The sequence below is a fragment of the Rana temporaria genome, chromosome 1 (genome assembly GCF_905171775.1).
Source record: "Rana temporaria chromosome 1, aRanTem1.1, whole genome shotgun sequence".
Taxonomy (NCBI): domain Eukaryota; kingdom Metazoa; phylum Chordata; class Amphibia; order Anura; family Ranidae; genus Rana; species Rana temporaria.
Window position 1 is genome coordinate 158,496,779 of NC_053489.1, and position 26,629 is coordinate 158,523,407.

Genomic DNA, 26,629 nt, shown 5'->3' on the forward strand with positions numbered 1-26,629 from the left:
CTGCAGCTCTCTCTTCTCTACATCTGTTCAATGTGCTCAATTACAGGTATAAAGCTTGTCGGATGTCGCGTACACACGGCGGTTTTTCATGTCATGGAAAAAAACAAACTTTTTCTCGACGTGATTCTTGTCAAGCCTGCCTTGCATACACAAGATCGTGAAAAAAAACATGTTTGAGCAAAGCGCGGTGATGTACGACGGCACTATAAAGGGGAAGTTCCTTCGAATGGCGCCACCCTTTGGGCTGATTATGCAAATTTTCCTTCTCATACCTTGCTTTTGAGCATGCACATTTTTTTCCCCTGTCGTTAAAGCCTACACACGACAGTTTTTCACAACGTGAAAAACTACAAGAAAAAATAGGAGCAGGTTATAAATTTTGAATGCCCATTTTTCTCGTCAAGAAAAATGCTCTGGAGCATACACGCGATCGTTTTTAATAGAGTTGTAAAGGAAAAAATGTTTTCACCTTAATGCAATCTATGCATTAAGGTGAAAAAACATCTGATGATGCCGGCCCCTCCCCCCGAGCCCCCGTTTTACTTACCTGGCCCCTTGAAAGTCCCACACTCGGTATCCCTGGTGGTCCAGTGGGCATCCTCGGGGGGGCTGTGCTGATAATCGATCAGCACAAACCCCCCCTGTCACAGGAGCAGCCGATCGGCTCTCCTCTACTCGCGTCTGACAGACGCGAGTGAGGAAAAGCCGATTACCGGCTTTTCCTGTTTACATCGTGATCAGCCGTGATTGGACACGGCTGATCACGTGGTAAAAAGTCTCCGTGAGAGACTCTTTACCTTGATCGGTGTTGCGGGGTGTCAGACTGACACCCTGCAACAACGATCGCTGCGATGCGCGCCCCCGGGGGCGCGCAGCGGCTCAGAATCCTGAAGACGTCATATGACGTCCAGTCAGGATTCTACAATCACTTTGCCGACGTCAATTTGTCATTGGCGGGCGGCAAGTGGTTAATGACCAATTAAAAAAATTGCATTTTTCTCATCATGAAAAACGGTCGTATGTACGTGGCATAAGTGTTCAGAAAAAGGGGGCAGATAGATGAAGTTACACTCTGCAGAGCTCACTGAAAAGAGTTCTGAGAGCTGATTGGAGGGAAGGGAGTGGGACACACCTTCCTTCACACAGCACACAGGGACAGAACTGAGGCTGTCAATCATATGGATATCCCTCCCCTGTCACCATTCTTCTCTTGGTGTCAGGAACACTGTTGAGAAGTGGCTGATGCTGATAGCAGAGGAACGAAGCAGCAGACAAAAGGGACACTTTATTGAGACAGGTACACCTTATAGACTGATATGCTTTGTTCATATTTTATTTCTGAAGTTCACAAAAACTGTACGGCAGAGAATGCATTAACCACTTGACCGATGGAAGATTTAACCCCCTTCATGACCAGGCCACTTTTTGCGATACAGCACTGCTTAACTTTAACGGACAATCGCGTGGTCATGAAATGCTGCACCCAACAAAAATGGTGGTATTTTATCAGCTCTGCATTTTTTTTTTGCGCTGTACACAAAAAAGTGACAAATTTCGAAAAAAAAAACAACAATATTTTTAACTTTCTGCTATAAATGAAAAATGTTTAAAAAAATTGAATTTCTTCATAAATTTCTTCGTAAACCAATAAATGATTGGTTTATGCGAACATTATAATGTCTACAAACTATGGGATACATTTATGTTTTTTTTTATACTAGTAATGGTGGTGATTAGCGACTGATAGAGGGACTGTCACTGTACTAATGACACTGGCTGGGAAGGGGTTAAAAAATTAGGGTGATCAAAGAATGCTGCTTTTACTAAGGGAGATATGTCTTGTTTACAAGTTCTGTTAGGTAGATTCACATAGAATGGCCTATTATTAGGACGGCCTAGCCTAGTCTTTTTAGGCTACACCTCCTTAAATTAATTAGGTTAAAAGTGATTCTCAAACCACTTACCTTCAAATTTTAGGCGGCGTAGCCTAAAACGAGCGGGCGTAAGCGCGCCTAATTCAAATGACTGGGAGGGGGGCGTGCAGTATTGAAATGAGGCTTGACCTCACGGTTTTCTTCGTTTTTGCGTACTGCGCATGCGCCGGGCGACTACATTTCCCAGGGCGCATTGCGGCTAAGTACGCCGTACGGCCCTATTGATTTCAACGCGGACGTAAACGACGTAACTCCCGATTCGCGGACGACTTACGCAAACGACGCTAAAAATTTGAACCTCGCGGCGGGAACGGCGGCCATACTTAACAATAGTTAGTCCACTAGAGCATAGCTCTAAATTAAGGCGGCCTATCCCTTACGGAAACTACGTAACTCGACGGTGTAGGCCCGGCGTACGCTCGGGAATCGGCGTAGCCCCTCATTTGCATAATCTAGGCCGGCCACAATGGCAGCGCCATCTAGCGGGCAAAAGAAACATTGCAGCTTAAGATAGAATGGCGCAAGCCAGCCTATCTTAGGTATGTTTAAGTGTATCTCTGTTTGAGAATACACTTAAACATAGGCCGGCTTAGATTCAGAGTTAGGTCGGCTTATCTGTAGATAAGCCGGCCTAACTCTTAGTGAATCTACCTATGTGTGTTTTACTGATTATCGGCGGGTGCCAGCAGACATGCAGTGCCCAACACCCGCAGATCGTTTTCTGCTGTGATTAACCACAACAGAAGCAGCCCACAGGCGCCCCATGCAGGCAGAAGTGCAGAATCTCACTATATATATACAGTGAGGAAAATAAGTATTTGAACACCCTGCTATTTTGCAAGTTCTCCCACTTGGAAATCATGGAGGGGTCTGAAATTGTCATCATAGGTGCATGTCCACTGTGAGAGACATAATCAAAAAAAAAAAATTCCAGAAATCACAATTTATGATTTTTTAACTATTTATTTGTATGATACAGCTGCAAATAAGTATTTGAACACCTGTCTATCAGCTAGAATTCTGACCCTCAAAGACCTGTTAGTCTGCCTTTAAAATGTCCACCTCCACTCCATTTATTATCCTAAATTAGATGCACCTGTTTGAGGTCATTAGCTGCATAAAGACACCTGTCCACCCCATACAATCAGTAAGAATCCAACTACTAACATGGCCAAGACCAAAGAGCTGTCCAAAGACACTAGAGACAAAATTGTACACCTCCACAAGGCTGGAAAGGGCTACGGGGAAATTGCCAAGCAGCTTGGTGAAAAAAGGTCCACTGTTGGAGCAATCATTAGAAAATGGAAGAAGCTAAACATGACTGTCAATCTCCCTCGGACTGGGGCTCCATGCAAAATCTCACCTCGTGGGGTCTCAATGATCCTAAGAAAGGTGAGAAATCAGCCCAGGACTACACGGGAGGAGCTGGTCAATGACCTGAAAAGAGCTGGGACCACCGTTTCCAAGGTTACTGTTGGTAATACACTAAGACGTCATGGTTTGAAATCATGCATGGCACGGAAGGTTCCCCTGCTTAAACCAGCACATGTCAAGGCCCGTCTTAAGTTTGCCAATGACCATTTGGATGATCCAGAGGAGTCATGGGAGAAAGTCATGTGGTCAGATGAGACCAAAATAGAACTTTTTGGTCATAATTCCACTAACCGTGTTCGGAGGAAGAATAATGATGAGTACCATGCCAAGAACGCCATCCCTACTGTGAAGCATGGGGGTGGTAGCATCATGCTTTGGGGGTGTTTTTCTGCACATGGGACAGGGCGACTGCACTGTATTAAGGAGAGGATGACCGAGGCCATGTATTGCGAGATTTTGGGCAACAACCTCCTTCCCTCAGTTAGAGCTTTGAAGATGGGTCGAGGCTGGGTCTTCCAACATGACAATGACCCGAAGCACACAGCCAGGATAACCAAGGAGTGGCTCTGTAAGAAGCATATCAAGGTTCTGGCGTGGCCTAGCCAGTCTCCAGACCTAAACCCAATAGAGAATCTTTGGAGGGAGCTCAAACTCCGTGTTTCTCAGCGACAGCCCAGAAACCTGACTGATCTAGAGAAGATCTGTGTGGAGGAGTGGGCCAAAATCCCTCCTCCAGTGTGTGCAAACCTGGTGAAAAACTACAAGAAACGTTTGACCTCTGAAATTGCAAACAAAGGCTACTGTACCAAATATTAACATTGATTTTCTCAGGTGTTCAAATACTTATTTGCAGCTGTATCATACAAATAAATAATTAAAAAAATCATACATTGTGATTTCTGGATTTTTTTTTTTTTGATTATGTCTCTCACAGTGGACATGCACCTACGATGACAATTTCAGACCCCTCCATGATTTCCAAGTGGGAGAACTTGCAAAATAGCAGGGTGTTCAAATACTTATTTTCATCACTGTATATGTGATCCTGCAGTAAATCTGCTATAGGGTGGTCCGGAGGTTTAAGGTTTAATAAAAAAATCCTCATGGGTAGATTTAACGTAGATGTGTGTCTAAATCTCCCTTTCCTCTGAAGCCTGATCCGCTTTCAGATCACTCCTCAGAGGCTACTGACAGGCAGCGAAGCGAGGAAGTGCCTCCTCACCTGCTGTTTTAACCCCTTTTTGTCTAACAAACGAGCTCCAGCCATGTGCATTCCACATGGTTGTGGGGCGTTTGTGGCACTTCTCTATTTGCTTGAATGTGTAGCATTCAGCAGGCTTGCTGACCGCTGATCACTACTTGGGTGAACTTTGCCTAGGTGTGAAGCAAACCATCACAGCCAACATTCCTGTCTGCTACCTATTGCAGCTTGGGGGTGGAAAAACCGTGGCTCAACAGCGCATTTTTGCCACCCTCCAAACCACAAGTCTAAACGAAGCCTTATGCCGCGTACACACAACGTTTTTTGGGTTCTAAAAAATTAAATTTTTAAGGATCTAGAAAAAAAAGTTGTTTTTTTCAATCCGATCATTAAAACGGCCTTGCCTACACACGATCGTGAAAAAAAAAATGCTCTAGCAAAGCGCGGTGACGTACAACACGTACGACGGCACTATAAAAAGGAAGTTCCATGCGGATGACGCCACCCTTTGGGCTGCTTTAGTTGATTTTGTGTTAGTAAAAGACGATTCACACTTTTCAGCGTGATGAATGTGCTCACTCAATTACGAACAGTTGTTTTACCAGAATGAGCGCTCCCGTCTCATAACTTGCTTCTGAGCATGCGCGTTTTTTTCACGTCGTTAAAGCCCACACACGACCATTTTTTACAACCTTAAAAACGACAACGTTAAAAACGTCGTTAAAAAATAGAGCATGTTTGGAAAAAAAATTGCCCATTTTTTAGAACTCGAAAAATGCTCTGAAGCCCACACACGATCATTTTTAATGACATTAAAAAAAAAAGTCATTTTTTAGAACCCGAAAAACGGTCGTGTGTACGCGGCATTAGAGCCACTTAAGGCCCCATTCACACCATACCTGCAGAAGAACTGATGGAAACCGACATGCAGATTTCACTTGCAGAAACACAAGTTCACATCAGTCTTCATGACTTAGTGAGTTTTATACATGTTGCATATTCCTGCCCTTGCAGAATGCTAGCAAAAAAACATGTTGATAAGGGGAGTGTAGAGAAGGGCGGGGAGTCTACTGACATCACGACTCCACCCACCGAGCGCCAGACAACAGATCCACCCACAGAAGTCATATGACGTCCACCCAGGATGGGAGATCCCATCTGTGGACGTCATTTGACTATGGGCTGGTAGGGAAGTGGTTAAAATGCTTGTAAAATCCTATAATCCACCCTATTATAGTATTATATAATGTACGATGTGTTTGTTTCTGTAATATAATTGTGCCAAATACCTTTGTTATAGCGCCGCTCTGCACTTCTGTGACCCGCCGGAACTCTCTTCCCCGCAATTATATTAAAGAAACACTGACATTGTACATTATATAATACTGTAATAGAGTGGATTATAGTATTTTACAAGCATTTAACCACTTCCCTACCCGCCCATAGACAAATGACATCCACAGATGGGATCTCCCATCCTGGGTGGACGTCATATGACATCCTGGGCTTCCCGGCCGTCAAGGTGGCCGCGATGTCCTCCGGGCACACGCAATTGCCCGTGATTACAGCAGGACAGAGGTGAGGAGACCGATGTGTGTTCCCAGTACAGAGGAAAACCATTCGGCCTCCTCCCCTTGTGAGTCCCCTCCCCCTACAGTTAGAATTACTCCCTAGGGAACATATTTAACCCCTTCAGCGCCCCCTAGTGTTAACCCCTTCCCTGCCAGTCACATTTACACAGTAATCAGTGCAGTTTTATAGCACTATAAATGTGAATGGTCCCAAAAAAAATTGTCAAAAGTGTCCGATATGTCCGTCGCAATGTCGCGGTCACAATAAAAAAAATCGCAGATCGCCGCCATTACTAGTAGAAAAATAAAAATAAATAAAAATGCAATAAATCTATCCCCTATTTTGTGGATGCTATAATTTTTGCGCAAACCAATCAATATACGCTACTGCCATTACAACGGTATTCCTCTTCAAACTGAATCTGATGTAAGGAGGAACTTTAATTGGACTACAAAATATTTGCTGTGGTAGTAAAAAGTGAGGAGCCCCCAGAAAGTGTATGAGAAGTCCCATGCAGCCTGGAGCAATGGAAGAAGCTCTCCCGGAGTTCCCCTTGTAGTAGGACACGCTGTAGATGTATAGAGCTGGATATTATACAAAGGGGAAGAGGACCACAGTCCCCCCACCCTCCATAGACACGCCGCTCTCAGGTACAGGGACGGGTTAATGTCGCCCAGTGTAGGCAGTGATGATGGGAGTTACCCGTAGAACGCATGCGCCTCCCCCTCCACACAAGCCGGAGCTGCGGCGCTGTAAGAGAGAGGACCGGAGAGGGCTCCTCCTCTACACAGCATCTAACCGGAACACGGCCAACACACACCGCGCTCCGACGAGGCCAGCCGGACCCACTGCAGGTAAAGGCGGCCATGAGGGAGGGTGAGAGGGAGGCCGGCCCGGGGTGAGGGGACCGGCTACTGCTGCTCTATTCTCCCGCCCGGATGGAGGAAGCAGAGGTCGGCATCCCCCGGGAACACACACTGCCATCCTCCCAGTCCTGTGTACGGGCTGCAGCCATGTGTGATGGGAGCCAGGAGGAGCACACATGGCATCTGCCGGGCTGGGGGCGGTGGTCAGCCCGGGGGGAGGGGTGTTACTGCAGTACTTGGGGGCGGTAATTCCATCATTACACCGGGGAGATCACTTCTGTAACGTGCTACTGTGTGTATAGAGAGGAAGTGTATGGGGCGCACACTGGGGCCAGTCCTAATGATCAGATATGGATCTGTCTCTATGATAAGACACTATCATGCATCTCTATGAAGTTGTATGGGTGCACACTGGGGCCAGTCCTAATGATCGGGTACGGATTAGTCTCTATGGTCAGACGCTATCATGCATCTCTATGGAGCGCACACTGGGGCCAGTCCTAATGATCGGCTACACGGGTCAGTCTCTATGGTCAGACACTATCATGCATCTCTATGGAGGTGTATGGGGCGCACACTGGGGCCAGTCCTAATGATCGGCTACACGGGTCAGTCTCTATCATGCATCTCTATGGAGGTGTATGGGGCGCACACTGGGGCCAGTCCTAATGATCGGCTACACGGGTCAGTCACTATCATGTAGGGTTGCCAACTCATCCCTTTAAAACAGAACACATATTAATTACACAGGTTCTGAGGCTAATTTAATGCAAATAAGGCACCAAGTGAGTTTAATTACCTCCTTAATCAGCCACAGAACCTGTGTAATTAATGTGTGTTCTGTTTTAAAGGGATGAGTTGGCAACCCTACTATCATGCATCTCTATGGAGGTGTATGGGCGCACACTGGGGCCAGTCCTAATGATCAGGAACATGGACCAGTCTCTATGGTCAGACATTGTCACCAGTCTCTATGGTCAGACATTGTCACCAGTCTCTATGATCAGAAACTACGATCAGTCTCTATGGTCAGACATTGTGATCAGTTCCTGTGACCAGACGCTTTGATCAATCTCTATGGTCAGTGATTCTGATGCATCTCTAATCAAACTTGTGCATAGTCGTGGTGATCAGTACCTATGATCCCTCTCTATGATCAGACATTGTGATCTGTCCCTATGATCCCTCTCTATGATCAGACATTGTGATCTGTCCCTATGATCCCTCTCTATGATCAGACATTGTGATCTGTCCCTATGATCCCTCTCTATGATCAGACATTGTGATCTGTCCCTATGATCCCTCTCTATGATCAGACATTGTGATCTGTCCCTATGAATCTGATCAGACATTGTGATCTGTCCCTATGAATCTGATCAGACATGGTGATCGGTCCCCATGATCAGACATTGTGTTCGGTCCCTATGATCGGGCATTGTGATCTGTCCCTATGTTGACGCACTGTGATCTGTCCCTATGTTGACGCACTGTGATCGGTCCCTATGTTGACGCACTGTGATCGGTCCCTATGTTGACGCACTGTGATCGGTCCCTATGTTGACGCACTGTGATCGGTCCCTATGTTGATGCACTGTGATCGGTCCCTATGTTGACGCACTGTGATCGGTCCCTATGTTGACGCACTGTGATCGGTCCCTATGTTGACGCACTGTGATCGGTCCCTATGTTGACGCACTGTGATTAGACTTGTACTTGGTCTCTGAGTCCCTATGATCAGACATTGCAATCAGTCCCTATGATGATTGGTGGTGATGGTATGTAGCTGTGGAAGCAGCACTGTGCTGGGGATGGCTTGCACAGTGACTCATGCTGCATGATAGATAGACAGTCCCGTCCCATCCCATCCCAAGGTCACCCGGAGATGGCACTTCTGCTTATTGGTGATGTCAGCCTCATACAATCAATAGTCAGCTGCACGCCTAATAGCATGCTAGTAATATGAGTCGTGTGCCGTAACATGGCATCCCCTTGGATGATGTGATCCGACATGTGAGAGAGGTAGAGTGGGGAGCAGCTCTCACTCACACACACACAGATAGACGGCTTGTAGTTGTCCCTTCATGGAAATGAGAGGCGTCCTTTCCCGCCTCTTCTCCTCCTCCCCTGTCGTCTGACAATAGTCACATTCATCATTCCTCAGCTGTAAAGAGGTGGTCTAGAAGGACGGGGTGTGTGCACGGCTGGCCATAGGTGTATTCTACGTTCCAAGGAGGAGGAACATCTGTGACAAAACACAGCAGCATCTGCTGGGCTGAGTAGCTCTCGGAGAATGAGAGGAGGTGAAGTTTAGGGTTTTCTGCCAAAGTCTGGATGCATTGTTCACGCCTCCTTCCATTTATTTCCACAGTTTCTACGTCGGTACCACAGACCTCCGTCATCATCGCTGAGCAGCAGATAAGCCACCGCACATGGAGAAGAAAACAAGTTTAGCCTCAGCGCCAGCTGAGAAAGGGATATCTTCCACCTCGCCACCACACTCTCAAATTTTGCGTTCCTCTCCTCCGCCACCTCCAGTTATGGATGGAGATGAACTACAGATCGATGATCCCCAACAAGGAAGACCCCTGGGTCCCACTCCAAGCCAGAGCCGCTTTCAGGTAGACCCGGTGAGTGAATTATCCCGTGATTCATCTTCTGGGGACCGAGAAGGAACACCACCACCACCAACTGATGGTCTCACTCATAGGGGCAGAGGAGGCTCCGGTGGAGAGGAGGCTAAAGGACGGTTTAGGGTAAATTTTGTGGACCCTGCAGATCCTGAGGGCAGCTCTCCTGAGATGCCAAGTGGCGAAGGAGGTGGCGGGGTAAGCTTTCAGAATGGAGATACAGTACTAAGCGAAGGTAGCCTACATTCTGGGGGAGCTGGCCATCACTATCACTACGATACTCATACCAATACTTATTACCTGCGGACTTTTGGGCACAACACTATTGATGCTGTGCCGAGGATTGATCACTACCGGCACACCGCTGCAGACCTTGGGGAGAAGCTGCTGAGACCCAGCTTGGCAGAGCTGCATGATGAAATTGACAAGGTAAGACAAATTGCTTTTCATTTACTGCATTCAGCACCTTAGTCCATTGCCAGGAGCATTTCTCTCTTAAATGTAAACTGTAGTGTTTTGGTAACTTGATAATGGTTTGGGTCATATGGTGCAAAACTCATACAATATATTCATTAAGTGCCGGTTCACACTACTGCGAGATCGCATGTGATTCCCACTGCAGTGCAAATCACATTTGATGTCCATGCGATGCGATTTCAGCCATACAGGTAGTATGGCTGAAATCTCATTGCATTCGGCCCAAACTCGCAAAGGACCCTTTTTTTGGTCCGCACCAGAATTGGATCGCATGGTCGTGAACACCCATGCGATCCGATTCATGTTCGAACTGACAGTTTGCAGTGCAATATGCAAGCTGAAATGGGGGTGTCATTACAATGTATTTACACTCCCGGCAGTTCGCATATGTGTGAACTGCTGTGTGAGTCGGGTGCGATGCGGGAACCCGCAGTGGATACGCAGGGTTTCCGCATTGCAAAAGTGTGAACCGAGCCTAATGCTTTCAGAGCTTTATAATGTTTCAATAAAGCTTAAATAAAACATGAATGGTCCTCTGTGATGGATGGTGTAAGTGTGCTGGCAAGAGCAAATGCACTAATAGGATTAGAGATGTATGTTCTTATTGAAACCGATCTGATTTAAAGGGTAACTCCACTTTTGTGGGACGAAAAATGGAAAATAAAAAAAATATAGTGTGTACGATTGTGACACAAGCCATATTGTAATTGGATGTTATTAAAATGTACCTTTGCAATTTTCTGTAATGCAATATGGCCACCTGGAGGCGTAGTGTACAGAGATGGTGTACAGAACTTCCCCCAGATATGTCACTTCCTGTTGGCTTACTGATTTTTCCAGAATTCTACACTAATGCCTCGTACACACAACCGTTTTTTCTGACAGGAAAACTGCTATGAGAGCTTTTCATCGGGAAGCCAGGCCGTGTGTATGCTCCATCGCAGTTTTTCCGACGGGACAAAAATTGCCGGACAAAAAAGAGATCAGGATCTCCTTTTTTTTTTTTTTTTTTTTTTTGTCGGTTCAAAAATCCGAGCGGGGAAAACCGTTCGTCTGTATGATTTTCCAACGGGCACAAAACCGTGCATGCTCAGAATCAAGTATGGGATGGGAGCGCGCTTTCTGGTAAAACTAGTTTTCTTAAAGCGGTTCTCCACCCTAAAGTGGAGTCCCGCTGATCGGAACCCTCCCCCCCTCCGGTGTCACATTTGACACCTTTCAGGTGGGAGGGGGGTGCAGACGGGTATTTGCACCCACTTCCGGCCCGACATTCACGGGAAAAAGACGGGCATTCCGTCACATCCCGTCGCCCCCCCCCCCCCCCCCCCCCCCCCGTTGTGTGCTGGGAACACTCGGCTCCCAGCACACAGCGGGAGCCAATCGGCCGGCGCGGCGCGCGCATGCGCCGTAGGGAACCGGGCAGTGAAGCCACAGCGCTTCACTTCCTGGTTCCCTCAGCGTGGATGGCGGGGGGAGCAGCAGAGAGACGAGCGATCGCTCGTCCTCTGCTGCGATCGGCGCTGGACTCCAGGACAGGTAAGTGTCCTAATATTAAAAGTCAGCAGCTGCAGTATTTGTAGCTGCTGGCTTTTAATATTTTTTTTTTCCATGGCACATCCGCTTTAATGGAGATTTCATACTCGTCACGCTGCAAATTAATGCATTGTTTAATGCAGCGCATGAAAATCGTCTCTCACCAAACTTTTACTAACACAATATGAGCAAAAGCAGCCCAAAGGGTGGCGCCGTAGGATTTGAACTTCCCTTTTATAGTGCCGTCGTATGTGTTGTACGTCACTGCGCTTTGGACAGGCGGACTTTTTCATCTGAGCATGTGTATGCAAGGCAGCCTGAGAGGAATTCTGTCGGGAAAACCGTCAGATTTTTATCCGACGGCAAAAAACGCACGTGTGTACTAGGCATTAGACACAAGTCAGATTTTGAGCATCCCCTGCAACACAACAATTCATTACTCCAAAGGGAAATCACAGCTAAAGGGATGCAGACCCTCACACTTTACTCATTAGAGCCATGCAGGTGCAGCAGCTGATTGGTAATTATGAAATCACTTGCATACAGAGTCTCTCTACACATGGCTACAGACAAACAAACGGCTATTTCTTCATAATAATAAAAGATAAGAATCTGTAACAAAGTTTGTTAAAATCCCTGCAATGTACATGGATCACCCAGAGGGGAATGTTTATTTTCTCATCAGAAGTGGAGTTGCTCTTTAATTTCAGTGTACACTCTGGTGAAACCAAGTACAAATGCCTCTTGTTAGGTCATAATTGCATGCAATAAAATATACTTTACACACACCCTTGCATATTAGTTTGTGTGTATATGTATATAATATATACACACACAATCTCTAGTACAAAGGTAAGAAAAATAGGAGTCATGACTACCTGCCCTCCTGAGATTTACCTTTTGCCGAACTGTTAATGAATTCCCACTTGCCCGGTCTGTTCTTAGGAAAATGCGTGACTAATCCTTTTTCTTTGGTGAATTAATTTACAACTATTTATGGTATCCACTGAACAGGCTTAAACTTAGATTCACTCTATTTGCACTTCTTATACCTGTAAGGATGATGTCACAATAATTAAGTTCTTTATGGACTTTTAGTTACAATGGATTGCTTAGTATGTGGTCTGCTAGTAGATCATTAGTGCTGACATCTGTTTGTGGTGCTGCTGCTGTTTAGTTTACATTGGTTGGTGCATGTTGGGCTGTTTACAATACACATAGGTGGCATTCTATCGCCATCTCCAAACCCAGCACAGCACTCTAGACAAGGAGGTCGGGAATCTGGAGTTCCAGGCATATTACTGCAGACAAGATAACAGTGTAAAGTCACAGAAAAGTGCAAGACTGACAATACTGACGAACCCTGGAGTGTCTTGATAATGACTTGCTTGTATATGTTTTTGTCATTTGTGTGTTCTCTGACATTTACATAATGCCATAATGTACAAGAGCACATTTTGGCAACACACTACATATCCAGTTAAAGCGATTTGTATAGTCCCATAAAAAAAAATTCAGCCGAGAATTCCCTTGTGTGCATGGGGAATATCTCCTAAACCGTAAAGGTTTATTATAGGCCTACCTGTAGGTAAAAGTTCCAAAAATGACTATGCAATCGCTTTTAAAGCCGTAGCAAACCACATTTGTAAAAAAAAATACCCTGCAAGGCAACGTCCTCATGTGCTACTTAAAGTTGTAAACACCACTTTTTGACTTTTACCTACAGGTAAGCCTATAATAAAGGCTTACCTGTAGGTATAAAGAAAATCTCCTAAACCTGTACGGTTTAGGAGATATTCCCCTCGCAATGCGCCGCTGATTGCAGCGGCGCAGGGGGGATCCTCGGCTGAAGGGCCGACTGCCGCCGGCCCTTGCCGGAATGAAATCTCCCGCGCGCATGCGCGGGAGTGACGTCATCGTCGCTCCAACCAATCACAGCGCTGGAGCGGCGATACCCGGAAGACACGCCCAGTCAAGATGACATCTTGCTCGGCGTGGACCAGGTAAGTTCTCTTCTCCTCGTTCCGAGGTAAGTATTTCATAATGAGCTAATATGCGGTGCATACTAGCTCATTATGGCTTTTGCCTTGCAGGTGGAAAAAAAAATTGTATATGCGGGTTTACAACCGCTTTAATGTATCACATAATCGCACATTATGAGAGACTTGCCTCAAAACCAAGCCCTCCAGTAGTGCTGCACTGTCGCCACCGAGAGGGCTTCCATCTTCCCCTGATCTTCCTCCCAGGTTTGCGGCCTCCGGCTACATGCGTGGCCATGGATAGGATGACGTCACTCCCACGCATGCGGGAGCTGCCATTTACGGCACAGGGCTTCCGAAGGCCTGGCACTGTATGCCGAACCTTTATACCGCACGTGCCAGTGACGTCACCAGCTGCATGCACTCTAAATATCCCCTAAACAGTGCAAGTTTAGGAGATATTCACAATACCTACAGGTAAGCCTTATTTATAGGCTTACCTGTAGGTGCAAGTGGTATAACGGAGTCTACTGTCACTTTAAAATCAAGCCTTAGACTCGCATGGGTGCTTAAAGTGGTTGTAAACTACAAGTTCTATGAGGCATTGGCTGACTGTTACAAACATGACTCCCAAAGGCTCAGGCATGATGGGAGTTGTAGTTCCGCAACAGCTGATGGCCACAGGTTGTGCAAACGTTCATGTTGTCCACCTTTTTATTTTCACTCAAGCATGAAAGTTCCCCTCGTAATCTTCCTCCTTCAGGAAATCTTTTTCTCTTTCGTTCATTGACGGACACAGCACTTAAAGTGGAGTTTTCAACCCCAATTTTTTTTTCAATATTGTGCTCATTAGACCTAAAAAAGGAAAAAAAAAATGTTTTTTCTCATCTGGAAATGCCTGTTTCTATGCAGTCCCACGAAATCTGCCCTTGGAATCACTTAGGATCCTGACATCTCCCGCTAATGCTCCTGGGAAATGTGTGTCATCATTTCCCAGGATGCAGTGCGCAACCCAATTATCACTCCTCATCCAAGACTTCCAGGAAGTAAGTGCTTGTGGGCTTCACAATGCCCACAAGCAAAATGACAACGGTGTGGACATAGTTTTATAAAACTATCTTTTTTGAATAACTATGCGGAGCGGCGGCGGATTGTAAAATAGTAAGTGACCGGATTTATTTTATAAAAACGCATGATGAAAAGGACATACATTTAAAAAATGCTAATTGTGGTTGGAACCCCGTTTTAAATCTTGACCTTGGGTTATATCGTCACCTTCAGGAGAGGACTACAGTCCTCTCCTGAAGGTGGCAATATAACCGAAGGTCAAGATTTAAGTGCTGTGTCCGTCAATGAACTTCAGAGAAAAGGATTTTATGGTGAGTACAAAAATCCTATTTTTTGGAGGGAATGAGTACACCAGAGCTTTCACAGGGCTCGACAAATCCTGGTCGCCATGGCGACTAGAAATAGCGTCCTGGCGAGTGGGCTTTTTTTTTTTTTGGTCCATAGGACCGGCGCTCCGAGGACTAGGCCGAAGCCGCGGCCTCGCCTAAAACAACCTGCCTGCAGCTCGCCGCGATCCTGGGAAAAGGCCGCGAGCGGCATCTGCCGCTCGCGGCCTTTTCCCAGGATCGCTTCGGGCAGGATGTTTTTAGGCGGGCAGGATGTTTTAGGCGAGGCCGCGGCTTCGGCCTAGTCCGCAGAGCGCCTTTTCCCCAGGATCGCGGCGGACTAGGCCCCCGCCGCGCGATCGCGGTGGGCCCGTGACGGCCGGTAATTGAGGCTGCGGCCTTGTGAAGTCCCCAGCTCTTCCTTCTGTGAGCTGGCACCATCTGGTGGTGGCTGTTGGCATTACAAGTTAAGCATTACAACTTAAACAGCAATTTTAATATGTCATTTTTCACTATTTTCACTGCCATCTTCTTCCCTCTAATTAGAACCCCCAAACATTATATAGATTTTTTTTCCTAACACCCTAGAGAATAAAATGGCGATTGTTGCAATACTTTCTGTCACGCCGTATTTGTGCAGCGGTCTTACAAGCGCACTTTTCTGGGAAAAAATTACACTTTTTTTAATAAAAAAATAAGACCACAGTAAAGTTATCACAATTTTTTTTAATATTGTTAATGTTACGCCGAGTAAATTCATACCCAACATGTCACGCTTCAAAATTACGTCTGCTCGTGGAATGCCGACAAACCTTTACCCTTTAAAATCTCCATAGGCGACGTTTAAAAAAATCTACAGGTTGCATGTTTTGAGTTAAAGAGGAGGTCTAGAATTATTGCTCTCGCTCCACCATTCGCGGCGATACCTCAAATGTGTGGTTTGAACACAGTTTACATATGCGGGCGCTACTCACGTATGTGTTCGCTTCTGCGCGCAAGCTCGTCGGGACGGGGTGCGTTTTCTGGCTCCTAACTTTTTTAGCTGGCTCCTAGATTCCAAGCAAATTTGTCAAACCCTGTCCTAGAATAATGCAATACATCACAGGAGGCTACCGGACCAGTCTCAAAGCAGTCCACCGCCATGTACATGTGGCGTACCGGTCAGGCTGCGAACCATCGAAGTGATCGCTGGCTCGCAAAGCCAAAACAATGGTAAATATCTGTAGCTGCTGACTTAAAATCTTTACATACCTGGGTAAAATTTGTCTTATTAACTTTAAAACTTCAGCTGGAGAACTGTATGTATTAATGTCGGCTATACTAAACCTCAGCTGACATTTTATTTCTCCCTGGTGCCTGCATATGTATTTTTGTATTCTAGCAGAGGACTCTAGGACCCCCCAGAAAAACAGGGGTGCTCTGGCATAGAGCCAGCAACCACCTGCCTGCTCTGGTCCGGTGCTTACAACCCATCTGGGCATTTTTTGGCTCATCTAGGCCACCATTATTGTGCAAGACAGAGGAGGCCATAGGAGGCCGGCAATAGTCAGCAAGTATTGTGCGGTGGACTTGGTGCCCATGTTATATCTTGGGTCCCTGGGGCACTCTGAAAGAAACCAAAAGTATTTGCAGGCGCCTGGAGGGACCCAAACTATTTACACATCAGCTGCTGTTGATGAAAACGGCCACAGGTTAAAGGTACACATTCTAGATGAGTCTGTATGCTTTGGCATTTTCCACTTGACCCCTTGAACTAGTATTTAGAACCAAAGATTGACTCAAAAGATGCAACTGTGAGCAAAACAAGGAAGTTCTACATATTTAACACATATTGCCCCAATTATTGCTGGCGCTGGAAAAAACAAGTGCATCTAAAGCCAAAAATAAAAATGTGATATATATATATATATATATATATATATATATATAGCCTTTAGATGCACTTGTTTTTTCCAGCACCAACAATAATTGGGGTAATATGTGTTAAATGTGTGTGTGTGTGTGTAATATATATATATATATATATATATATATATATATATATATATATATATATATATATATATATATAACCAAAATAAAAAAAAAGTCAGGCCAAAACCGAAAATGATTTTTTTGTTTGTTTTTTCCCCCTATTTCATTTTTTTTTTTTTTTTATAATTGTATGTATTACATGAGACATTTTAATTGGCTTCATTGATTTAAAATAACCAGAATTGAAAAGCTCCAAGTCAATATAATAAAATAACCAAACTTTTATTTAAAAATTGGACATAAATACATAGTATATTAATATATAAAACTTATTGTTGCAAAACAGATACAAAAAATCCAGGAATAAACTCAAACGGCAGCTCTAGACTTAAATTTGTTTCAGTGTAAATGGGCAAAATACCATTGTGTTTATTAGCAACCTGCTATTGGCTATTTCAAAATCTAACCCCAGCTTGTTCATTTAAGCCTGGTAATAAAACCTGGAAGCTCATTGGTTTCTCTGCAGAAGTGAGCCTGATTTTGCGCTTTCCAGCTTTAGTAAAAAAAACTCCATTGTGTACTTAAAAGTGGGGTATGCCTGTATATGAGCATTTTGTGTACAGAGTTTAGAAGAGTTTTAAGATTTTTCTGCCAGTGAGCTCCAATCAAAAACGCAAACCAGAATGTTTTTCTTTTTTCTTTTTTTTTCCTGCCTCTAAACATTGAGCTCAAAATATGCCTGTAAACGTCGTATGTACATGGACACATAGGATAACACTGAGCTGCTTCTATAGGCAGAACACGTTTTTTAAGCCAGTAGGCATAAAGCCTATAGGTTCCCTAATCACACGACCATTAATTAACATCTTCATTATTTTGCATTTACGTTTGTATGACTTGTCCACACCTCCTAAAGTCTATAAACTGGCTCCTAGACTTGTCCGACCGGCCTGTATAAAGGAGTCTTGTTTATGCACACCCTTTTTAGGCTGGACCCATAGCATATGTCTCGTTTGCATTGAAGTTGTTTGGCTGGAGGTTTCCATAATGGTTATGTCATTGGAGCATGCGCATTTCACAGCCATTCTATTTATGTAGCCTTCTGTGACTCCAAAGTGCAGCATTCCATAGCAACCAATTGGTTTTCCCTATGAGGTTAGAGCAATCAAACCAATTAAGATTTCTGATGGGTTGTTGTGGATTTTGCATACATGGAAACAGAAAAGTAATGGCAGAAAAAGACTGAGTAGCCCATCAAGTCTGCCCATTTTAGCCATTCACCCATTGTTCTCTGCCTTAGTAAATAACATTTTGTTCTATCAAAACTGTCTTTGAAAAGTGTCAATAGTATTTTAGGCACGCTGAAACTCAACAATTTTTTTTTTTAAAGTTTAGGATAGAGTGAAGTTGAGTTAAAATATCGTGTGTGTGTGTTGTTTTTTATTTTTTTCTGTCTTTAGCCCCATTGGATACATTTTCCCTCAATTCCTGTGCTTGTTAAACATGATCAAGAAATAAGCAATACAGTTGCCATGAAGACCAAAAACATTAAATAAGGTCCCAAACCTTCCCCATTTTACAAAAAATATATTTTTGTCTCTGTCTCCTTTGGGGAGATTATGTATTTACCGTATATACTCGAGTATAAGCCGAGTTTTTCAGCACTTTTTTTTTTATGCTGAAAATGCCCCCTCGGCTTATACTCAAGTCACCTTTTTGCGCCTGATCTCCCAGACTTTGGGGACCCGGTACCGGCCGACCGTAGGTCCCCTGGACCCGAAACTTGCCACACATGTAGCGCCATTTATCCTCTACATGTGTGCAAAGTTTGTAGTCTGGGTGACCTACGGCTGGGGAGCACCGATTTTCCAAATCCGGGCACCCCTTCCATAGACTCCCATGTTAAACGTCAGTCTAGGCATGGGCACAGTGAGGCATGCACATGGACACAGTGAGGTAAAGTGAGGCATTCAGATGGACACCCTAGGCTTATACTCGAGTCAATAAGTTTTCCCATTTTTTTTGTGGTAAATTTAGGTGCCTCAGCTTATATTCGGGTCGGCTTATACTTGAGTGTATATACGGTACTTCCTCTTCTTAGGGGAAGTGAAGGTAAATCTCCCTGTTCGGTATATAGATGACAACAACCACAAGCTCTAACTCTTCAACAAATAAAAGAACCTTCCAACCAAACTATTTTATTTACATTTTTTTTTAAACTCCCTTCACCTTGTTAAAGTGGAGGTTCACCCAAAAAATAAATTTTTAACATTACATTCAGCCGAGTTGTCCTAATGACAATCGGCTGTTTTTTATTTATTTATTTCCGTACATACCTTATTTTCACCGCCGCTTCTGGGTATGTCTTCTGCGGGACTGGGCGTTCTTATCTGATTGACAGGCTTCCGACCGTCGCATACTACGCATCACGAGTTGCCGAAAGAAGCCGACCGTCGGTGCGCAGGCGCCGTATAGAGCCGCACCGACGTTCGGCTTCTTTCGGCAACTCGTGACGCGTAGTATGCGACGGTCGGAAGCCTGTCAATCAGATAGGAACGCCCAGTCCCGCAGAAGACATACCCGGAAGCGGCGGTGAAAATAAGGTATGTACGGGGGGAAAAAAAACAGCTGATTGTCTTTAGGACAACTCGGCTGAATGTAATGTTAAAAATTTATTTTTGGGTGAACCCCCGCTTTAACTGGGTTATCCTCAAAACGAATATTTACGTGCCCAAAAAAAATCCAGCATTGTCATGCTGTGCTTCGCTGACATGCTGGGCCCCGTGCCTCCATCTAATTTGCTTGCATCATCAGGGGCTGGCTGTGTATTCTGTGTTCTACTTCTTTCAACCTACCCCTGGATCATGCACTGTGCTCTACTGTAGATTGCTGGGGTATGTTAATTTCAGCGAGAATATTGGAAGTAGAGGCTGCTTGGATGAAATCACCAAAAAAAAGAAAAAAAAGAAAAAAAAAAAGGTTATTTTTTCCATCCTCAGGTCAATCTTTCTTGGGGGGGATTGTCCAATCCCTCTAATGGTAGAGTGATGAGGGCATGCTAGTCAACTGATCACTAGTATTCGCCAACTACTCTGAAAGTGAACACTATGGGGTGTTGCTCCAGTCTTCATGCCAATAACGGTGGCTCCCGCACACATGTGCAGGAGTGACATCATCGCGGCTCCGGCCAATCACAGTGCCGGAGCCGCGATACCCGGAAGTAAGTCAGGGATGACATGTCAGTGGTCGGAGGGGGAGACATAGACCAATGCGGGGGCTTCGATCGGAGGCAAGTTCTACATAATGAGCTAGTATGCTATGCATATGCCTTTGTCTTGCAGGGCGTTTTTTTTTTTTTGAGGAGGGTTTACTTCGTCTTTAATTGAACAAGCTGATGTTAGAAGCCGATTGGCTACCATGCACAGCTTTAGTAAATCAGCCCCTGAGTTAGGATTGGACAAATTAATGCAGAACTTTACTTTTTTCAATTAACATCGACTATTTTTAATCCTTATGCTGCTAGCATTAGTAATAGATGAAAAAGTATATCATATTTGCTTATTTTAAACTTTATTTAATTTTATTTATTTTTTCAGTTACTTATTGGTTTCGATGCCTAGGGAAATTATGTCCCAGGAGTCTTCAGGAGAGGAGGAGTGGCTTTCCCAAGCTAAGCACACCCTCCTGCTTGCATGCTTGAGCTAAGGGCAGGTGGATTCCAGGAAGTAAATGCTACATACATAATTTGCCCTTATTCGAGATGGCCACAGTCAGAAATGATAGGGGGAGTTGACTTTTAATATTAAAAATGAATAAAATAGCACTTTTAGTCTGTGGTGCTTGGATAAAGCGTAGTTACGCTTTAATATGGAATTTGGTCTCAGTCTGTCCAATCCAGGGGTCAGCAGGTTGCCCTTCCTTTTTTTTTAAGTCATCTTAATTTGACATCTATTGGAGAGAACCTCAAAAAGGTACAAGCTGTAATTTTTGGGATCATTAGCAACCTGGCTCTTGGGATTTATCCAGCCCTGTGCTAAGTGAATAACAAATAACATGTAATATAACGGCATTGTGTAAATCTAGGAGTGAAATACAAATAAACGTAATTTTTTCTCATTATTAGCGGTTTTGTTGGCTGGGAAGTCTTGCTTGTCACCGAGACCTTTTCTAGCCAATCAAGCATATTCATCCTCTAATACATTGTACATACTGTGAAGCGTTTTTGTCCAACAAGAGGGAGTACTAATGAACTTATCTTTAATTCATTGGCTTGTAGGGTTAGAATGACCTGCCGTGTCTTTTCTACTGACCTGTATAATAGAAAGCAGAAAAGCTTAATACTTGAAAAGTTCATGTTGGCCTTGATTTCCTCCACAGCTCTGTTTATTGTGAAGAGGTGTAGGGCAATGGTGTCTACAGATATCAAGTTTGCATATTCTTACAGTTTGACTTCATGAAAATGCACGATGCCTCACTATTTGGCTGATCTTTAGCTCCAGAACTTCCCGTCTGCTGCTGGAACTAAATGAAGTCATGCTTAGTGTTTCTCAGCCATTCACAAGAAGCCTTGTATTTTTATCAATGAATACAAGGCTTCCTCTGATTGGCTGAGGTGGACATCTCCAACTCAGCCAGCCAGAGGAAGCCTTCTATTCATCTTCTCCTCTTCAAGTGCTCCTGAGTTGTGTGTGTGTGTGTGTGTGTGTGTGTGTGTGTGTGTGTGTGTGTGTCCATAGACACCACCCGCTCCTGACTGGTTTTGGCTGACAGCAGCAGAAGCCGACGGGTACGTCGCTGGACAGGAAGTGGTTAAAGCGGGCGCCCACCTAAAATAAAATATTAAAAGCCAGCCGCTACAAATACAGCAGCGGCTGACTTTTAATAAATGGACACTTACCTGTCCAGGGTGCCCGCGATGTTGGCAGCCAAAGCAGAGCAATCTCTCGGCTGCCCCCGCCTCCATCCTCGGTGAGGTAATCAGGAAGTGAAGCGTTGTGGCTTCACTTCCTGGTTCCATACTGCGCATGCGCGAGTCGCGCTGCACGTCCTCACTGGTCCCCGCTGTCATCTGGGACCAGTGTGTTTCCCAGAAGACAAAGGGGAGGGGTGTGACTGAAGTGGGAGTCTATGCCCGGAAGTGGGTGAAAGGTGCCAAATGTGACACCGGAGGGGGGATGGGGCGGGGAGTTTCACTTTTTGTGTGGACCTCCACTTTAAAGCTTGTATGAGAGTTCAAAAAAAAGTACAGAGTGCTGAAGTTACTCAGCGAGGAGAGCTCTGAGTGCTGATTGGAGGGAAGAGACACGGCACACAGGAACAGAGCTGAGGTTGTCAATCTACTGGAGGTCCCTCCCCTGTCACCATTTTTCACTTGGTGTCAGGAAAACTTGCCATAAGTTGCTCATGCTGAGAGCAGAGGAACAAAGCAGCCGACAGAAATTACTGGACTGAGTACACCCTAGAGCAGTGATGGCGAACCTTTTTGAGCCCGAGTGCCCAAACCGCGACACAAGAGCAATTTATTTCTTGCAAAGTGCCAACACAGAATTAAACCTGCCAGCGTCTCTGTACAGAGGATGGGACTTATCTAAATGAGCCCTAAGGGACTAGAAATGTACGATTCTGCCAGATTCGCTCAGACTGCAGGGATCAGGAATGCACTGTGCAACATACACTGACCATTACACTCACCTACCTGACCATTACACTCACCTACCTGACCATTACACTCACCTACCTGACCATTACATTCACTTACCTGACCATTACACTCACCTACCTGACCATTACATTCACTTACCTGACCATTACACTCACCTACCTGACCATTACATTCACTTACCTGACCATTACACTCACCTGACCATTATACACTCACCTACCTGACCATTACACTCACCTACCTGACCATTACACCCACCTACCTGACCATTACACCCACCTACCTGACCATTACACTCACCTACCTGACCATTACACTCACCTACCTGACACATGCAATGACACCAATGAGGCACAATGACACCAATAATGAGGCACAATGTTCCCTAATGACACCAATAATGAGGCACAATGACACCAATAATGAGGAACAATGACACCAATAATGAGGCACAATGACACCAATAATGAGGCACAATGACACCAATAATGAGGCACAATGACACCAATAATGAGGCACAATGACACCAATAATGAGGAACAATGACACCAATAATGAGGCACAATGTTTTCCAATGACACCAATAATGAGGCACAATGACACCAATAATGAGGCACAATGTTCCCTAATGACACCAATAATGAGGCACAATGACACCAATAATGAGGCACAATGACACCAATGATGACAAAAAATAGGGGAGCACAATGTTTCCCAATGACACCAATAATGAGGCAATGTTTTCCAATAACACCAATAATGAGGCAATGGCACCAATAATGAGGCACAATGTTCCCTAAGGACACAAATAATGAGGCACAATGACACCAATAATGAGGCAATGGCACCAATAATGAGGCACAATGTTCCCTAAGGACACCAATAATGAGGCACAATGACACCAATAATGAGGCAATGGCACCAATAATGAGGCACAATGTTCCCTAAGGACACCAATAATGAGGCACAATGACACCAATAATGACAAAAAATAGGGGAGCACAATGTTTCCCAATGACACCAATAATGAGGTTGAATAACACCAATGATGGGGCACAATGTTTCCCAATGACAGTAATGAGGATGTTCTTTTTGCACAATTGATTATTTGCTGAGCTAGCACCTGATATCTGAGAGTGGGGCAGGCTTAGGACTAACAAGATAACTGCACCGTACACTGCACATTAACTCCTGTCTCCCAGTGTCTGACCTTGCTCCAGCAGCTTATAATTCCCGCCGAAAGGCTCCTCTGATTCCAGCCGTGTGTGCTCCCAGTCACGTCACCGCTGATTTATGCGGTGTGGATGAGACAGCTTCTTTGATTGGATCAGCGTGCGTACGCACACACGCACGCACGTCACCCCCGGGAGTTTCTTCTTTGTCACTCCCACTCAGACACGTCATCAATAGCCCTAGAGAACTGTGGGAGTTGTAGTTTGGGGAGCGGTGGGGACAAATGGATTTTAGTGTGTTCTTTGAAATTTTTCATGGCGTGCGGCGTGCCCACCGAAACAGCTTGCCGTGCCGGGAGCGGCACGCGTGCCACGCGTTCGCCATCACTGCCCTAGAGGGATAAGCTTTTGTTAATTTCATGTCTGAGGTTTACAACCTCTTTTAATGCAGCAGGGAATGCTTTTACCTTAAAAAGTGTCTTGACTTTAGAACCACTTTAAGTTATGTATTTTATATCCATTAGGAGTACAGCTTTAAAGGGGTTGGTTACTCTTGATCTGCTTCAGCTTTAGACCCCTTTCACACTGAATCGTTTTTACAGCGTTTTAGCGTTAAAAATAGCGCTCGTAAAACGCTCTCCATGCATCTCAATGGACCCTTTCACACTGAGTCCTGTAAGCAGCATCTTTGGAGCAGCTTTTGGGCGCTGAAAAAAACGCTCCAAAAACGCCCCTCTCCATTGAAATGAATTGAAAAGCGCTGTAAAAACGCCTTGCCCTTTCACACTGAGGCACTGCAAAAACGCCCTAAAACGTTAGGGTCTTAGCGGTGCTTTACCAGCACATTGGGATTGCAGATGAGGCTTCGCTCGAATAACGCCCCAGTGTGAAAGGGGCCTTAAAGAAAATTGCCCGCTATTTCTAGATTTATAAAAGATGGATATGAAAAGCCACAGTTTCAGAGAAAATAAAACAATTTGTAAAAATAGTTAAATGTTCCAAAAATTTTCAAAATCAGCTTGTAGCTGTAATCTGCTTGTTTATGGTAAGGTTGATAATTGGTTGGGTTTAGTATTGCAGGAAAATAATCATGATGTCCACATTGCCCACTGAACAGTGAAGTATTGATTTGCACTATTTAGAAAGCTGTGGTTTATTTTCAATGTTTGCGTCATATCATGGTAAAATGCTATGTAGGCATTCTATGAGCGGCCGATTGCGTCCACCAGAATAATAAAGCACTTGTCTCATTGTACTAATATAAAATCTGACTGGTATAAATACTATGGTGAGCCGGGGAGGACAGCGGCAATCGGCACTGCAGCAATATGGTCGGGATCCTTCCAGAGCCTGGAGTGGTTCTGACGTCAGCTGACATGGCAGCTATTGGCAGACTCTGGGTCACAGGAGAACAAAAGGAAGTGCTGACCTGTGACCCAGAACAGAACCATGGGCAATTTTTCTATCTCCCTCTTTGTGTGATCCCTGGGGATCTCTGAGGATAAATGATTTCACATTGGAGGCCAGGAATGGCTTGTTTTAAAGATATTTCAGTCCTTATTATGAATGGCAATGGTTTAAAGTGGAACCAAAGTTGGAAAAAATAAAATTGTGAACAGGCGGGATCTTTATTGCAGAAAAGACATGCAATGTTCGCAATCCCATATAAAATGTACATAGAGTTGCACTTGCACATCTCAGTTTACATTCTGCACTGGCCAATCAAGAAGAAGCCAGAGAGATGATGCCAGCTAGGGACCTTGTAGACGTTGGAATGTTGGAACCAATGTACGTATTTTTGCTCCTTTTTTTTTTTTTTTAAAGTGGTTGTAAACCCTTACAGACCACTTTAACCTACAGGTAAGCCTAGATTAAGGCTTGCCTGTAGGTGCAAAAAATATCTCCTAAACCTGCATGGTTTAAGAGATATTTGCAGAAAAGCCTGCATCGATGTCTACGGCGCATTGAGCAAGCTTTTGGTGAAGGCAATCGTGCCGTCACTGACGGTTCCGCGCGTATGCGCGGGAGTGACGTCATCGTGGCTCCGGCCAATCACAGCGCTGGAGCCGCGATGCCCGGAAATCACTTGGGTATCATGACGGCGGTGGCGCAGAGGAACGACAGTCGCTTTGGGGGCTTCGATCTCAGGTAAGTAATTTATAATGAGCTAGTATGCTATGCATACTAGCTCATTATGCCTTTCTCTTGCAGGTTTATTTTTTTAAGATATGTTTTAGAGGATTTACTTTTCTTTAAAGCAGTATTAAACACAAAAGCAAACTGTTATGCCTCGTACACACGACGGGAAAACTGCTATGAGAGCTTATGGTCAGGAATCCCGGCCGTGTGTATGCTCCATCGCAGTTTTTCCCATGGGAAAACTGCCGGGCAAAAAAAAGAGATCAGAATCTTTTTTTTTTTTTTTTTTTAGCACATTCGTCACGCTGTCACGGACTGAAAAGCACGAGACTGAAAGCGCAAATCATCTCTCACACCAAACTTTTACTAACACGAGGATCAGCAAAAGCAGCCCAAAGGGTGGCGCCGTTGGAATGGAACTTCCCCTTTTATAGTGCCGTTGTACGTCACCACGCTTTGGACGGGCGGACTTTTGATCTGAGCGTGTTTATGCAAGGCAGCCTGAGAGGAAATCTGTCGGGAAAACCGTCGGATTTTTATCCAACTGAAAAACCCCATCATTATACTGCAGCTTACCAATACTTGGATGTGATGGCTGCATTCGTTTTTAGGCTTTTATTTTATTTTTATCTGGTGATCCTTGCAGTAGGGCTATTGTTTATCAACGGAAGAAGCTAGAGCAGGGGTGTCAAACTGGTGGCCGGCCTGCTCTTTCAGGACTACAA

The 26,629-nt window shown here is 44.8% G+C and overlaps 1 protein-coding gene across 2 annotated transcripts in view; it reads left to right on the forward strand.

The window, feature by feature from the left end:
* The first annotated feature begins 6,795 nt into the window (after positions 1–6,795).
* SLC12A2 (solute carrier family 12 member 2) overlaps positions 6,796–26,629 on the forward strand; it is a 151,994-nt gene continuing 132,160 nt past the window's right edge. For both annotated transcript variants that reach the window (XM_040344823.1, XM_040344831.1), the window contains exons 1-2: positions 6,796–6,935; positions 9,316–10,003. In XM_040344823.1, the coding sequence (XP_040200757.1) occupies positions 9,377–10,003 (627 nt within the window). In that variant the 5' untranslated portion in view covers positions 6,796–6,935; positions 9,316–9,376. The remainder of the gene's footprint in view (positions 6,936–9,315; positions 10,004–26,629) is intronic.